General features: G+C 46.7%; 1 protein-coding gene, 1 long non-coding RNA gene and 1 pseudogene across 4 annotated transcripts in view; 1 reads left to right on the top strand and 2 right to left on the bottom strand.

Moving 5' to 3' along the window:
* Nucleotides 1-9,595, bottom strand: part of DAGLB (diacylglycerol lipase beta) — a 29,757-nt gene extending 20,162 nt beyond the window's left edge. For 2 of the 3 annotated variants that reach the window (XM_027125726.1, XM_027125728.1), the window contains exons 1-3: nt 9,408-9,595; nt 7,861-8,012; nt 840-1,011 (exon numbers count right to left, since the gene is read on the bottom strand). In XM_027125726.1, coding sequence (XP_026981527.1) covers nt 840-1,011; nt 7,861-8,012; nt 9,408-9,502 — 419 coding nt within the window. In that variant the 5' untranslated portion in view covers nt 9,503-9,595. Of the gene's footprint in view, nt 1-839; nt 1,012-7,860; nt 8,057-9,407 lie in introns of all 3 variants that reach the window. The other variant, XM_027125727.1, reaches the window with a different exon arrangement.
* A 1,640-nt stretch (nt 9,596-11,235) lies between these two features.
* On the bottom strand, nt 11,236-12,140 carry LOC113630302 (DNA-directed RNA polymerases I and III subunit RPAC2-like; annotated as a pseudogene).
* Nucleotides 12,141-12,336: 196 nt separating this feature from the next.
* Nucleotides 12,337-14,475, top strand: LOC113630417 (uncharacterized). The gene is made up of 2 exons (XR_003436958.1): nt 12,337-13,620; nt 14,048-14,475. It is a non-coding gene; the product is annotated as an uncharacterized LOC113630417 (long non-coding RNA).
* Nucleotides 14,476-15,010: the final 535 nt, after the last annotated feature.

Below are 15,010 nucleotides of genomic sequence, written 5' to 3'. Positions count from 1 at the left end.
CTTCCCGTGCCACGGGATACCCTCACAGGTCTTTCATTCATACGTTTCAATATTTCTAGGTTGTCCACCATGCGCAAGGCGCCCTGGGTCCATGAGCATGTGTGCTCCTGGAAGGTGGCCCAGGAAGGGCCGCCACGGCCTCTCCCGAGAGGCTCAGCAGGGCAGCGGGAGCCTCCATCCCCTTATGTACAGCATGAGGGGGTGTGACTAGATCATCTGTAAGATTTTTAGTCTGAAAAGGGCATAAACCTTATTCCAGCGGATTATTTCCTGCAGCAATTCCAGAGACTATATTTCTTCACGTCCTACTTTTAGTTTTGGCCCTATTTTGGTCTTCAGGTCTCTTCCTTCTTGTAAGGGAAGGGAGGGAATGCAGAAAAATGAGAACGCGTAAGAAAGGAAACTACATCAATAAATGCATAACGGGAGATGAACTATTCCTCGTGTATGAACAAGTGCCTCTGCATTTTTATGATTTACTCAGAAAGATTCCTTTCTGGGCTTCCCTGGTGGCACAGTGGTTGAGAGTCCGCCTGCCGATGCAGGGGACGCGGGTTCGTGCCCCAGTCCGGAAGGATCCCACGTGCCGCAGAGTGGCTGGGCCCGTGAGCCATGGCCGCTGAGCCTGCGCATCCGGAGCCTGTGCTCCGCAACAGGAGAGGCCACACAGTGAGAGGCCCACGTACCACAAAAAAAAAAAAAAAAAACAAAAGATCCCTTTCTAACTATATTAGGAAGCCTGCACGACACTGGGCCACCTCAGTTATTCAGAAGGTATTTGTTTACCTGCATCTCGAGCACATTTTGGACAAGAAATTGCAGAAGACTGGAGACCTCACCTGACGGCGACAGTCGCAATGATGCCATTCCCCACCGTCCTGTCACACTGAACACCGTCCTCTATCCAGGCGGCCCCCAGGGACGCCCAGACCATCTCTGGCAGAAAGAGTGCCAGGCGCACGTAGAGCAGCTTAGACATGGATTTCCGTGGTCCAGGATTACAAATGGTCCCTGAAACACAGAAAATGTTCAAACTGGTCACTTGCCCCTTCAGAGATGAGTAGTTGCCCTTCCACAAAAAAACAGCTGTCACAGCACACATGTGTGTCCCATAGGCTCACCCGCCACCTGACTTTTCTGCCTGTACTTGGGCAACAATGCCTAAGTTTGAGAGCAAGAGACAAAGCGAGGGATGGGAAACATGACAAAAAGCCTCAGATTCATTTCTTAGACTTACCAGCGTTTAAAAACACTTCTGGGTTCTAACTAGAGTGACAATAAAATCACTGTCCAAATTGGGATACTTCTGAGAGCAAAGGGAGGCTCTATTAATAATGCTGGGACAATCAACATAAAACAGAACTGTCACCAGCAGAGGTATACAGTCACCCGGGTTCCCACAGCCAGGAAAATCCAGGCACCACCTGAAACGGCATGGGCCCGTTATTCTTTAATCCTCCCAATGGCTGTGACATCGTCATCATCCCATTTTACAAATGAGGACGCTGAGGCTCAGAGGGCTTAGCAACCACTTTCTAAAACATAATCCAGATTCGCACGCTGCAGGCTCTCTGCCTCACCAATGCTCCGTGGTCCTCACTTTTGGGAAGCGAACAATTCTGATGTGTGAGACCACTTGTAGAAGCTCACCACTTAGACACAACATTTAAAACTGAGTTTGGGGCTTCCCTGGTGGTGCAGTGGTTGAGAGTCCGCCTGCCAATACAGGGCACACGGGTTTGAGCCCTGGCCCAGGAAGATCCCACATGCCGCGGAGCAACTAAGCCCGTGCGCCACAACTACTGAGCCCACGTGCCACAACTACTGAAGCCCGAGCACCTAGAGCCCGTGCTCTGCAACAAGAGAAGCCACGACAATGAGAAGCCTGAGCACTGCAACGAAGAGTAGCCCCCACTTGCCGCAACTAGAGAAAGTCCACGCGCAGCAACGAAGACACAACGCAGCCAAAAACAAACAAATAAACTTATAAAAATAAATAAATAAACTGTTTGTAAAACAAATCCAAGTATCATTAGAGGCCTGTGTACTTTAATTCTTGGTGTAAATCAACTCTCTCCCTTTGGGAAAAAGTGATAAACACCAATTTCAGCAACATAAAAATGCCACATGATTAAAACAAAAACAGTGACTGAAAAAAAATCTAAGATCTAAAAAATAATTGGATAAGGAAATAGCTTTTAAATTCCAAAAGCTACCTTCCATTAGAATGAATTACTCAGAGTCATATTTTAAAATATTAGACACTATCCGGCCTTCTTTTTGGCACAAAGACACAATGTTCTAAGATAACTGAAACAGCACGCCCTCTCTCTCCCTGAGGGACAAATAGTGCAGGTATGTAAAAACCAGTCCTGCATCTGTAGTGTATTATTATATAGCAATAGTCAACCAGCAGAGAGAAACAGGAAACAGCACCTGCTCACATCCTACCTCCTGGAGGGCTAGGATTCCAAAGAAGAGGCTGCTGGAGCAGGGAGGCTCCAGCCCGGGACCCTGCCCGGATGAAGCAAACTCAGAAGTAAGGAAGCAGGAGATGGAGTTCTGGTGAAGGGTCCAGAGAAGACGTGAGAGACTAAAAAAGCCTTTTTATGTTTACGCTTTGCCTAGAAAAGCATTTTTATTTTACGCAGACCTTTATTTTCTCCTCGACGTAAAGAGCTGCCGGTGTGGATCTGGTGCTGCAGCGAGCATCACAAGGCTGACGCCCCAGAATGAATGAGCGTGGCTACGTTCCCGATCGTACTATCCCTGACGCCGTCTCGGGAGGGAACCCTGTTGCCCTTCACATGGCTGAGCCGATGACGTGAGAGCCACACAAGGAAGGCCCGTGTCACAGAATCTCGGGACTTGACGCCTCTAGCCACTGCAGTGATTTTCTCCGGCATAAGAGGAGCTCTTAAGACAAACGCCGAGGCCATGCAAGATGTCCCAGAATACGAACCAAACACAGCGAAGGGCAGACCTTGGAAGTGGAGGGCGCTCTCTCAGAACACCATAGGCACGAGGGTGGATCTTCCCTAATTAAACCTCCCACGTGGCCAAAACAGTAGGATTTCATCAGGGAGGTTCTCAAATCAAAACTAGAAACTACCACGATATCAAGATTCTACAGTGAAGACCAAGAAAGAGGTAACTACACAAGTGTCGGTTTTCTGGATAAAGATGACTGAATTCTCTTTGTTCCAAATGCACCCTTACAACGTGCGCTGTTTCGTTTAGAGATGTATCAGCCAAAAGCTTCAGAAACAAGGCCTTTCCGTTCAAATGACAGATTAACTATTGAGATGACTTACGAAACAGAAGCGGTGATGGGAGTTACCCATGTATCAGTAATAAGGTTTACCAAGGGGTTCACGGTTATTAAAAGATACACCTAAAGTTTATAACTTGTAAAAAACTCTGGTTCTGTGCAGGCAATGCAGGTAAAGGGTGAAAAGTTCAAAGCGCTCAAGTGGGTATAAAGTAAATGTTCAGCCTCCCTCCCACCACTGAATCCCAGCCCTCGGCCACCTTCCCTCAAGGTAAACTAGTCACTCATGTACCCACCCCAGAGAGTCCACACATAAACCAAACAGGTAAGTTTATCCCTTTACAAAAAAGTAACAAACTACATACAGTGTCCTGTAGCTTAGCATATTGGAAATCACTCCTTGTCCATTCACAAAGCATTTCACATTCTTTTTAACAGGTGCACAGGAGACCATCATATGAACGAGCGACACTTAAACCGGCGGCCTATTGACAGGCACCTAGTTTCTTCCAATCTTTCATGCCTACAAGCAACACTGTGGCAAACTTCAAGTATTTTGCACACATGCAAATATATAGGGAATAAACCGGCTGATACCCACACGTACACAACACACACAGCCAAATTAGGCTTCCAAGAGATTCAACAAATCTACATGCCCACCAACAAAATGAGCGGCCTGAGCAGAAGGGAGGTTCTGGGGAAGGCGTTCCCTGCTCCAGGAAAGACCCAGAAGCAACAGTCTCACAACTGCACAGATTCACCAACCCAGTGTATCACCTTGATGAATTTTCCTTACTGTGATTGAGGCTGAATGTTTTTTTATATATGTAAAAATCTCTTTTACTTATTTTATTGTTCACCATATTTGCCCATTTTTGCGCTATTGGTCTTTTTCTTATTTATCGTAGAGCCCTTCTATATTAAGGAGATTGGCTCTAAGTCTCATCTATTACAATATTTTTTCCCATTTGTCTTTTTTTTTCTTTGAAAAAGTAAGAGAAAAACTTTATTTCAAACAGGTTCAGTGGTATGCATGCTACAGCAAAGGCTGGTTGTAACAGCAGTTTCATTTCAAACCTGAATTGATGCACAAATGTGACACTGTTAAGCAATGATCAATTACTGCTAAAATGTGGATTAAATCCACCAATATGCCAATTCTGACATTTATTATAGATTCTATTATTTATTTTAGTAGTAGAGGTTAATTTTCATCAGAAGAAAATGAAAACAACCTTATGGCTTCTACTAAGGTAATGAGCTGTATCCCCAGTACTGCTTTGAAATTATACCCCTAGGTTGTTAAGAGAAATTCTGACTTCATCCAAATGTATTACTTCACTGATAATCTTCAGTCATCATCTACTGTCGGCTTGATGGTTATTCCTCTTCTTATCTGACCCTAACCATCATCTGTCTTTTTTTTTTAACTTTATGGTGTTCTTCACTGAAATTTACATAATATTTAAAATAAAGCATATGATGTTATTGATTTGTAACAAATTGGCAATTAAACTAACATGTTTTTATAAAATACTGTCTTCAGTTCAGTTGTGGTATCTTTACCTACAAGTATCAGAAACTCAAACTGGTTTAAAAACAAAACAGGGTGCTTCCCTGGTGGTGCAGTGGTTAAGAATCCGCCTGCCAATGCAGGGGACACGGGTTCGAGCTCTGGTCCAGGAAGATCCCACATGCTGCGGAGCAACTAAGCCCGTGCGCCACAGCTACTGAGCCTGTGCTCCAGAGCCCGCAAGCCACAACTACTGAGCCCATGTGCCATAACTACTGAAGCCCATGTGTCTAGAGCCCGTGCTCCGCAACAAGAGAAGCCACCTCAATGAGAAGCCAAGAGTAGCCCCCGTTCGCCGCAACTAGAGAAAGCCCGCACGCAGCGATGAAGACCCAACACAGCCAAAAATAAGTAAATAAAATAAATAAATTAAAAAACATAAAAACAAGCAGGACCTGTCTTGACTCAAGGGGCTGGAAATGCAGGGCCAGGACTGGCACCAGGGTGTCCTCTGCTTCTCAGCCCTGCCCTCCTCTGTATTCAGCTCCTCCTGGGCTGTGAGTGGAGGAGACTCAGCGGGAATTCAGCAGCTCACTCATGCACAGTGCCATCCAGAAGGAAAACCATATGCTGCTTCTGGATCTTTCCCAGAGGAGCAGGGAAGGACTTCCCTGGAACTTCCCAGGAAACTCCCTGAATTTCACTGGCCCGAATCAGGGCACATGTCCAGTCCTGAACCAACCACCCATCCTGCACCGGGCACAGGGCCGGTTTCTGTGAGGGGTGGGGGGAAGTCCTGTCTGGAGGAGGCTGCTGCATAAGCAACCCACCCAGAACACCCCACACAACCGACAGATGCCTGCCGAACTGTGACGTGTGACGGTGCCTGCGAGGAGAAGCCTGAGGCATGCGGCCATCCATCCACCGCAGGGGTGTGACTGTGCCCTGACACCACCCAAAATATCCGAAGAAAAACATTTAAGGAGAAAAAGGCTTGTACTTAACCCACTATTACAGTTGTAAACCTGGTGTGCTAAACAGAATGTGCTGTGAACAGATAGGGAAACTAAATTAGATACCCTGTACCTGAAATGACACCATCTTTCAGAAAATCTGAGCTCAGTAAGAACCTCATAGTGCTAAATCCTCATCGTACACATTTCAGCTCCTTCCTTTCCTTCAGCATCAGTACCAACAACGATCCAGACTTGGGGTCCGACAGAGACCAAAGAACTGGGACCGTCTTTGATCCAGACCCCATGCATTCACGTTTTCAGAGGTAAACTAAAATAGCCAGGGCTCTCTTTTCTACGTTGCTGCAGTACGTGGGCGTGCGCCATGCTTCTTGGTCATCCAAACCCTAAGGGCTTTTTCTCATGAAACACTCTGCCACTAACATTTCTCTCTGTATTTCTCCCCACGAACTACCATCTATTAAGTTTCAGTCTATCGTTCCACCCTATCGAGATCTTGATTCCATCACCCAGGGTATCAGCTACTTACTCCCTCCCAGTTTTATCATCATCATCTACAATCTGTAAGCCTCCCTCCTACATCCCGATTCAAGCAGTGATAAAACACTTTGGATGGTAGCATGCCATGCAGCCCTGCCTTTGACGGATGAGTTTTCATTTACTGATGCATTTCTTTATCAGCCACAAGAGTGCTCAGCTCATCCTACAAACCACAGTAATCGACAGGGAAGGTTTCCAACGTTTTCAGACATTCTCAGCTAAACGACTGTCTGCAGAAAATGGTAACATATAGAAAAAAACTATCAAGAAGAGATATAACTTTTACAACTCATTAATAAAGGACAAAGAACCCAATTTAAAATTGGGCAAAGAATCTGAACAGACATTTCTTTAAAAATAATATAAAAATGGCCACTGAGCATATGAAAAGATGCTCAGTATCATTTGTCATCAAGAAAATGCAAATCAAAACCACAATGAGGGCTTCCCTGGTGGCGCAGCGGTTGAGAGTCCGCCTGCCGATGCAGGGGACACGGGTTCGTGCCCCGGTCCAGGAAGATCCCACGTGCCGTGGAGCGGCTGGGCCCGTGAGCCATGGCCACTGAGCCTGCGCGTCCGCAGCCTGTGCTCCGCAACGGGAGAGGCCACAACAGTGAGAGGCTCGCGTACCGCAAAAAAAAAAAAACGAAAAAAAACAACACAATGAGATAGCATTTCATATCTACCAGGATGGCTATGATCAAAAAGTCAGATAGTAAGTGTTGGTGAGGATGTGGAGAAACTGGAACCCTTATAAAGTGCTGGTGGGAAAGAAAAATGGTCCAACTGCTTGGAAAACAGTCTGGCTGTTCCTCAGGAAGTTAAACAGATTTACCATGTGATCTAGCACTACCACCCCTACGTACATATCCAAGAGAAATAAAAACATAAGGGTATGTAAAACATGTATGCGAACGCTGAAAGCAGCATTATCTGTAACAGCCAGAAAGTGGAAACAACCCAAATGTCCACCAACTGACAAATGGATAAATAAACTGTGGTATACACGTTCAGTGCAATACTAATCAGTCATAAAAAGGAATGAAGTGCTGATACATGCTCTAACACGGACGAACCTTGAAAACGTTATCCCAAGTTTAAGAAGCCAGACCGAAAGGCCACATCGTGGATGAGTCCACCTATATGATGTCCAGAACAGGCAAATCTACAGACAGGAAGTAGAGTAGTGGATGCCTAGGGCTGAGGGAGTTGGGGAGAAATGAGGAGTAATTGCTAGCGGGCACAGGAAATTCTTTTTGGGGTGATGAAATGTTCTGAAATTGGTAGCGGGGAAGGTTGCACGACTCTCTGAATATACGATAAATCACTGAATTGTACACTTAAATGGATGAATTGTATGGTATGTGAATTGTATCTCAAAAAATCGATTAAAAATGAAGAGGTGTTGGGAATTCCCTGGTGGTCCAGTGGTTAGGACTCCCCCACTGCAGGGGGCCCGGGTTCCATCCCTGGTCTGGGAACTAAGATCCCGCAGGCTGCGCAGCCAAAAAAAGAAGAAGAGGAAGAAGCAGTGTCAAACAGAAGAGACTAGCGTTTACCTTTCATGCTGACACACACGATGGCTGACACGGTGCATATGATAACTGCCAGCAGAATGATGAGCACGATCAGGTAACTGCTGAGCAGGACGCCACCAGGACAGTCCAGCTTCCCTCTGTGCATGAGGTACAGCGTCAGGATGCCGATCCACCTGCCGAGACACAGGTAGCGTCAGAAATGGAATCCAAGGAGCCGCTTTGAAAAACACAATGGAAGGAAGTAAATGGAGTTAATACTTTCCAAAACAAGGCGAGGTTCACTTTGGAACTGAATCTTCCTCAATAACATATTTACTAAGTCAATTAAAGAGTATGGCTTTTTTTTTATTTTTAATGAGCTTTATACTTTCTATGCTTACATCATTGTTTTTATTCTGTGCCTGTTGTAATACATTTAAAGCCATAAGTAAGCAAATATAATGTGAACTGCTGGAAAGTTGCCCCATCATGACTCCAAAGTATATACTTGATCAGTCATCAGCAAGAGAATTTTTACTTCTGTGGATTAACAAGAAACTGACAAATGCACGTCGTAATCTGCTGGGTGTAGTACAAAAACAAGGGGATGGGAAGCAAGCTATGGAAAGATGTTCTGTGGTGAACACTGATCAACTTGAAAGGACAAGGACTGCAGACTCGTAAGTATATTTTGTAATTCAGGACAGAACAATGAAAGGCAGCACCCAACAATGCAACCTCATAGTGGTTCTTCACTAGAGTTATTTCAGAATCCGGCAGGGAACCATTTCGCGAGAACGCGGTATTAGAGATTCAAGGCCAGAAGAGGAACTGGACTAGATAACTTTTTATGCTTTTGTCAGTTTTGTGATATTACATCCTTGTCTAGAAATAATAACGGGAAATGATCTCAGAAAGACTGGCCCTGAAAACTATGAAACAACTAAGAAGCAGCTCATACTTTCATGTTTTTAAATTCCTCTCCCCTTAAGAATCTACTTTTTAATAACGATGATATTACTCTTCGCTCAGACCCTCTGGGACTGACTTTCAGGCACCCAATTCCACTCCCCACGGATTCCACATTTTGAAAGACTAGAGAGAAAATGCCAGTCCTGTGTGCTCGTCGAGGGATTCAGCCACAACCGGCTCAGGAACGGCACGAACGGTATTGTTGCCATTCCTGCGTTTGGCAGACAAGATGCAGTGCGTTTCCATGCAGAACGCTGAAGCGATGCTGATGGCTGTTCCCGGCTCGAGGCAGGAGGTCCCGAGGCCACGGCTTTGGGCGGCAGCGCAGTCCCGGCGGCTCCCAGGCCCGGGTCTCGACGCCCCGGAGGGGTGCCCGTGCCCTGCAGCGCCGACGTCCCGCCGGCGGGCCCACCCCATGACGCCGGGCACGGCGTCCCCGCTCTGGGCCGCCGTATGCTGTCTGGAAATGGGGAGAGCAGCGGCACCCACCTCCTCGGGCGGTGGAGAGGACCAGGTACAAGAACGCAGGGCAGGCGACACGGTCCCTGCCCTCGACCGCCTCGACCCCGCTCCCTCCTCCGTCCCGGCCGCCCGCTGCCCGCAGAGCCCGCCCTCACCACAGCACTCGCACGAACAGCTCGAAGACCCCCGGGAAGACCAAGTCGTCGCTGGCGATGGCCCAGCGCCGGCCGAACAGCACCATCCCCGGCATAGCGAAGTACCCGCCGCCCGGGCTCGGGCCGGCTCGCCGCGAGCGCGCTGCCACTCGGAGCCCCAAGCCCTCCGGTCTCCACCGCCGAACCGCGACTCCGCGCAGGCGCACGCTGGGGCGGGTGAGGGGGGGAAGGGGGGAGAGAGAGTGAGAGGCCGAGACCGGCGCACGCGCACTGAGCTCCACGCAGCGGCCGCTGGGCCTCTGCGCCTGCGCAGGTGAGCTGACCCGGAAGACGCAGGTGGGCCTCGTAGGGACTTCGCAGGTATGAATTTTGTAGATAAGGAGTCTTCCTGACCCGAAGGGTTAGCTAGCCCAGAGACCCCCAGCAGTCAGTGGCGGATCTGGAGTTCATACCCAGGTCTGTGGGGCTGCAAGCCTATGACGAAGTTGCCCCCAGCCCCGACCGATCCTGGGATCAGGAGTGCCTCTTTGGGACCATTCCCTGGTTCAGGGCCTGAAGCCACACGGCAGCTTTGTGCTGGGGAGTGGGGAATAACCTGATCTGCCCTCCTTCCTCCCGAGCAGGTTCTGACCACTTCTCAGCCCCTCCACGCCCCTCCACCCTGGCCCAAGCCCCCTTCATCGTGTACCTAACCCGGTCTCCCTACTGCTCTCCCCCACTCTGCTACCCCACCTACGGTGCATTCTCCCTACAGCAGCTGGCGTGACCTTGTTGAACCGTCAAACGAGGCCCATCAGCTTAGGATCTTGCAAGGCTGCACTCCAAACCCCTAGAGAAGCTTTTCCTTGGTAGTTATACAGCATAAGTCTGTAAATGCGTGATTATCTGCCTTCCCGGGTTAGGGTTACTACTTTCTCCCTCCTTCACTCCACTGCCTGCCACCTTTTTTCCCCTGAAATACATCAAGCTTATTCTCGCCCCAAGGTTTTCAAAGTCCCCGTGTCCTTTGCCAGGGACGTTCCTCCTGCAGGTATTTCCCTGTCACTCTCTCACTTCATTCAGCCCTCAGCTCAAGTGTCACTGCCTCAAGAGCCTTCCCTGGCCACTTTATCTAAAACAGCCCACCCATCGGTTCCCGTTCCTTTGCCCAGCTTTGGTTTCCTTCACAGCTCTTAATCACTCCCGGACATTGTATCACATGTGTTACCGCTCTCCTTCCACCTTGAGTGTGTTAAGTTGCCTGAGCCTGGAAACCTTGTCCATCTTGTTCACTGCAATGCACATAATAGAGCACATTAAATGCACTTATTAAATACTTGATTAATGAACAAACAAACATTAAATGTCAAAATTTTCCAAGTCCGAAGAACCTTCAGTGGTCTTCTAAAGGGCAGAATTTCAGAGTTAAATAATGTTAAAAAAAAGTAATAATAATAAACTGTATTGACGGTTGTGAAAATGATACAGGGAATTGTAAACAAGGAAGTTATGAGATTTTTATAGAAAAAGAGGATCATTCAATCATTCATAAAATAAATATTTATTGGGCACTTGGTGTGGCCAGAAGTGACTTAATCAGAGAGGTCAGGGAAGACTTTCCCTGAAGAAGATATTAAAATGAGATCTGGAGGAAGAGTAGCAATTAAGGTGAAAAAGGGTGATTCAGAAGTTAGAATGTTGTGCCTGTGATGACATACATTCTTTTTTTTTTTCCCAGTTTAAATAAAAGAGGGAATTTATTAGAAGAATACAGTTTCTTATGGGGACTCCAACAGCAGAAGTGGGTTAAGAGCTAGAAAGAAGCCTTTCTGGAGGACAGGTCATGTTGTAACCACAAACGTTTACTTCTGGGTTTTGCAAGAACATGAATAGGATATCCTAGAGGTCAGTCCTCCCTGCATAGTGCATAAGGGACTAGAATGTGGCTTCATTTCTGCTGGCTTTTTGATCCTTACATTCCTTTATGCTGGCTTCAAACGTATCAAGCACATGTTGGCAGATGTCTATTCATGAGCTCAGTCAGGCCTCTCTGAAAGGGCTCAACAGCTGGAAGGGCACTTCGAGTCTGTATGTGCAAATTAATTTTGCTCTCTGAAGGATGGGTTGTAGTGTAACCACGAAATTCCACTTCCGGGTTCTTCATGATCATGTAACGAAGAGAATTTCCCAGGATATCGTCCTCCTCGTGCAATACAAATGTCACACAGTGTCTATCTGTCCCAGCTGCCTGGACCATTTCCAGGGCTGTCTTCCTCTCGTCTTCAGCCATTGGGGTCTTCAATCCAGCCAAAAATAAATGAATTAATTTAAAAAAAGAGTAAACAAATTTTTTTAAGGTAAATGTATTTTTTTTAATTAATTTATTTTTGGCTGTGTTGGGTCCTCGTTGCTGTGCGCGAGCTTTCTCTAGTTGCGGCGAGCAGGGGCTACTCTTCGTTGTGCTGCATGGGCTTCTCATTGCAGTGGCTTCTCTTGTGGCAGAGCACTGGCTCTACGCGCACCACCTTCAGTAGTTGCGGCACACGGGCTCATTAGTTGTGGCTCGTGGGCTCTAGAGCACGGGCTCAGTAGTTGTGGCACAGGGGCTTAGTTGCTCCATGGCACGTGGGATCTTCCTGGACCAAGGTTCAAACCCGTGTCCCCTGCATTGGCAGGCGGATTCTTAACCACTGCGCCACCAGGGAATTCCCTGTATTTTGTATAGTTCTAATCACTGCAGGTATATTCTGCCATTTCCACATTAACAGTATTCCATTGATTGAATTAGAGCTATTGTATTTATTTATTTTTTAATATTTGTTTTATTTGGTTGCACCAGGTCTTAGTTGTGGAAGGCAGGCTCCTTAGTTGCGGCACGTGGGCTCCTTAGTTGTGGCATGTAAACTCTTAGTTGCGGCATGCACGTGGGATCTAGTTCCCTGACCAGGGATCGAACCCAGGCCCCCTGCATCAGGAGCGTGGAGTCTTATCCACTGTGCCACCAGGGGAGTCCTGAATTGGAGCTATTTTAAAACAATATATTGTGCCATCGTGTGGGTATGTCATACAAAGCATAGACGACCCCTTATTTTACAGTTTTTTTTCAATTTTCTATTAAAAATAGCTATTTTAAAAGTTTTTAAAAATCAACGTTAAAAAATAACTATTTTTTGTTACCTCCAAATGAGATATCCAAGTCAAAGCATAGCTCTTGAAAAGGTGAATGACCCATCATGACTTCTAAATGATGAAAATTTTCAAATACAGAGAAGATGTCTGATACCTAAGGACCCACCATCCGATTTAACAAGGGATAACATCCTGCCATATTTGCTTCATCTTGAATTTGGTGGTGGTGGTGGGGGAGATCTTTGATATCCTTCCCTGCTTCTTCTTTCAGGTTAATTTCACTATGTATCTGCAAATAACAGCAGGTATTCTTCAGCGATTTCTTGGCATTTCAGTTTACCTTTATATTAACTTGAAGAAACTGATCTTTATTCTGTGTTTCAAACTGATTCACATCTTCCTCTATTTCTCCCTTTAGGACTGGATTTTCTTTGAGTAAACCCCTATGTTCTGAACAGGATTAATATGCTTGGATTTAATGTTTGCTCTATTGTCTGTGTCAGATGGGGGTTGGGATGGGGGCTTTTAGCCAGGTGATCTTTCCATCAGTTAGACAGTTGTTTCTCTGAGCATTCTTTAAAGCCCTGAGATCTTCAGTTCTCAGAACTTGAAGTAAACACATCACTTAGTTTTAGGGCACACCAGTTTTCCTATTACAGAACTATTTATTGTCTTAGAAAACTTATGAGTAAATAGGTTCTGTATTTCCATTCCATTTTGGTAATGGAGACTCACTTTTTAAGTACCCAAGGTCACACTAGGTCAGAAATCTGGAATATTACGTTCTGGTGGTATAAAAGTATCCTTGTCATTGTTTAAAAGGACTAGTGCTATATCATGCTGCAACTTGCTTTTAAATTGCAGGGACAAATTGTTCCAGAACGGGAAGAGAATGCCCTGCCCAGCACCTGCACAAGACTCTACACTGCAAAGGCTAACCCAGATCAGTTGGCAGGCGAGGGAGCAGTGGTTACTGGGCAGAGTGCAGGTTCCTTGGAGTTTCTACATTCAGCCACTACATGGTGAAGCACACAGGAGAAGACCCCACATGGAGCCCCAATCCAATCAGCCCTCATCAGACCTCACTGACAGCAGGTTTTACAAGGTACGGGAGTCACTTTCTGAAGATGCAAGCTCTCTAACAAGGGCAAAACTACTGAAGTCGTCAAATGGGTCAAAGGAACTCTGGCCGAACTGGTTCCAGCCGGCTTTCAAGGCAGCTGTCCCAAGTTAAGCACAAAGAAGGGGAGGGGAAAGAGGGCCCCTGAGGTCCTGAGCACTTGATGTACCCCAAGCTCTGTGTTGTGAGCTTCAGAACATGGGCTCATCTACACCTCGCAGAAATCCTGTGGCAGGAGTCTCTGCTGGTAACTGAGCGGGAACAAGGCTCACGTTAAATCCAAGGTCAGAGCTAGAGTGTGGGGGAGCCAGGACTCAACACAAGTCTGACCCCAAAGCTTGTGCCTTACCTAGCATTCCCACAAACCACTTACGATTTCTACTGAAATGGAATCTTTGCTTGATCTTTCCAGGAAACTGTCCAACCAATTGGTATCTTTGGAAAGGCTGGGCTGGATCTTCCCTAGCAAGCCTTCCACCTGCAACTTTTTTTTCTCCAGCCATTTCTCTCTTTGACCCGACTATAAAAAGCAGGAAACCTTCCTCTTCTTCTTTTCTTTGGCCATGCTGAGCAGCTTTCAGGATCTTGGTTCCCCAACCAGGCACTGAACCCACCACAAGTGAGGCGCCGAGTCCTAACCACTGGACCACCAGGGAACTCCCTGGGAAACTAGGATGCCTGTGATTGAACTGGACAGGGAATGGATTGGTGTCTGTAAGCAGCCAACAGCCAGCAGCTTTTCAGAGTTACTTAGTGGGCAAATTTGTTAACTTTTTAAAATTTCCCTGTATGTTTACATTAAAAAAAATTCACACAAATAAAACAGCTCTATCAAAAGTATGAATTACCTGATAACCTTTATTCAGGAAGTGAGAGTAATTCTGAAACAGTGCTTCGTGAGGTGCATCAGACAATGCCTTTGTTTCCAGCGTGTGCAAGGATGCTGCCCAGTCCTGCGCTCCCCTAAGGCACCTGTTAAGATGTCATCCTGGTGGGCCACAAGATGGTGGCAGCATCTTAGCCGGCTTTACAGTTACTTGGGCAGAATGACTGAAGGAGGCACTGACACTTCATGAATCAGGTGCGGAAGTCCCAGATCCTCGCTCTACGCATCGTGCTCTCCAACGAATGATCCCAGCCTGTGTTTGATTTACATGCACAAAAACAAGTGTGAGACCCCCACCCATCCCCAGCTTGGGCCGCAAGGAGTCTGCTCCACTTAGGACACGATTTCCTACCCTTCCTCCACACTATCAGAATCTTCCAAGGAGGATGAAAACAGAAACAAAACTAGGATGCCAGAAAGAAAGATACTCTGATACAGAAAAGCAAAGACATGCGGGGGGTCGGGGGGTGGGAATGAGAGAGAGAAAGA

This window comes from Aethalodelphis obliquidens, unplaced genomic scaffold, assembly GCF_003676395.1.
Source record: "Aethalodelphis obliquidens isolate GAN/ISIS:26980383/991018 unplaced genomic scaffold, ASM367639v1 scaffold30, whole genome shotgun sequence".
NCBI classification, from domain to species: domain Eukaryota; kingdom Metazoa; phylum Chordata; class Mammalia; order Artiodactyla; family Delphinidae; genus Aethalodelphis; species Aethalodelphis obliquidens.
This window is presented reverse-complemented; position numbering and strand designations above follow the sequence as displayed.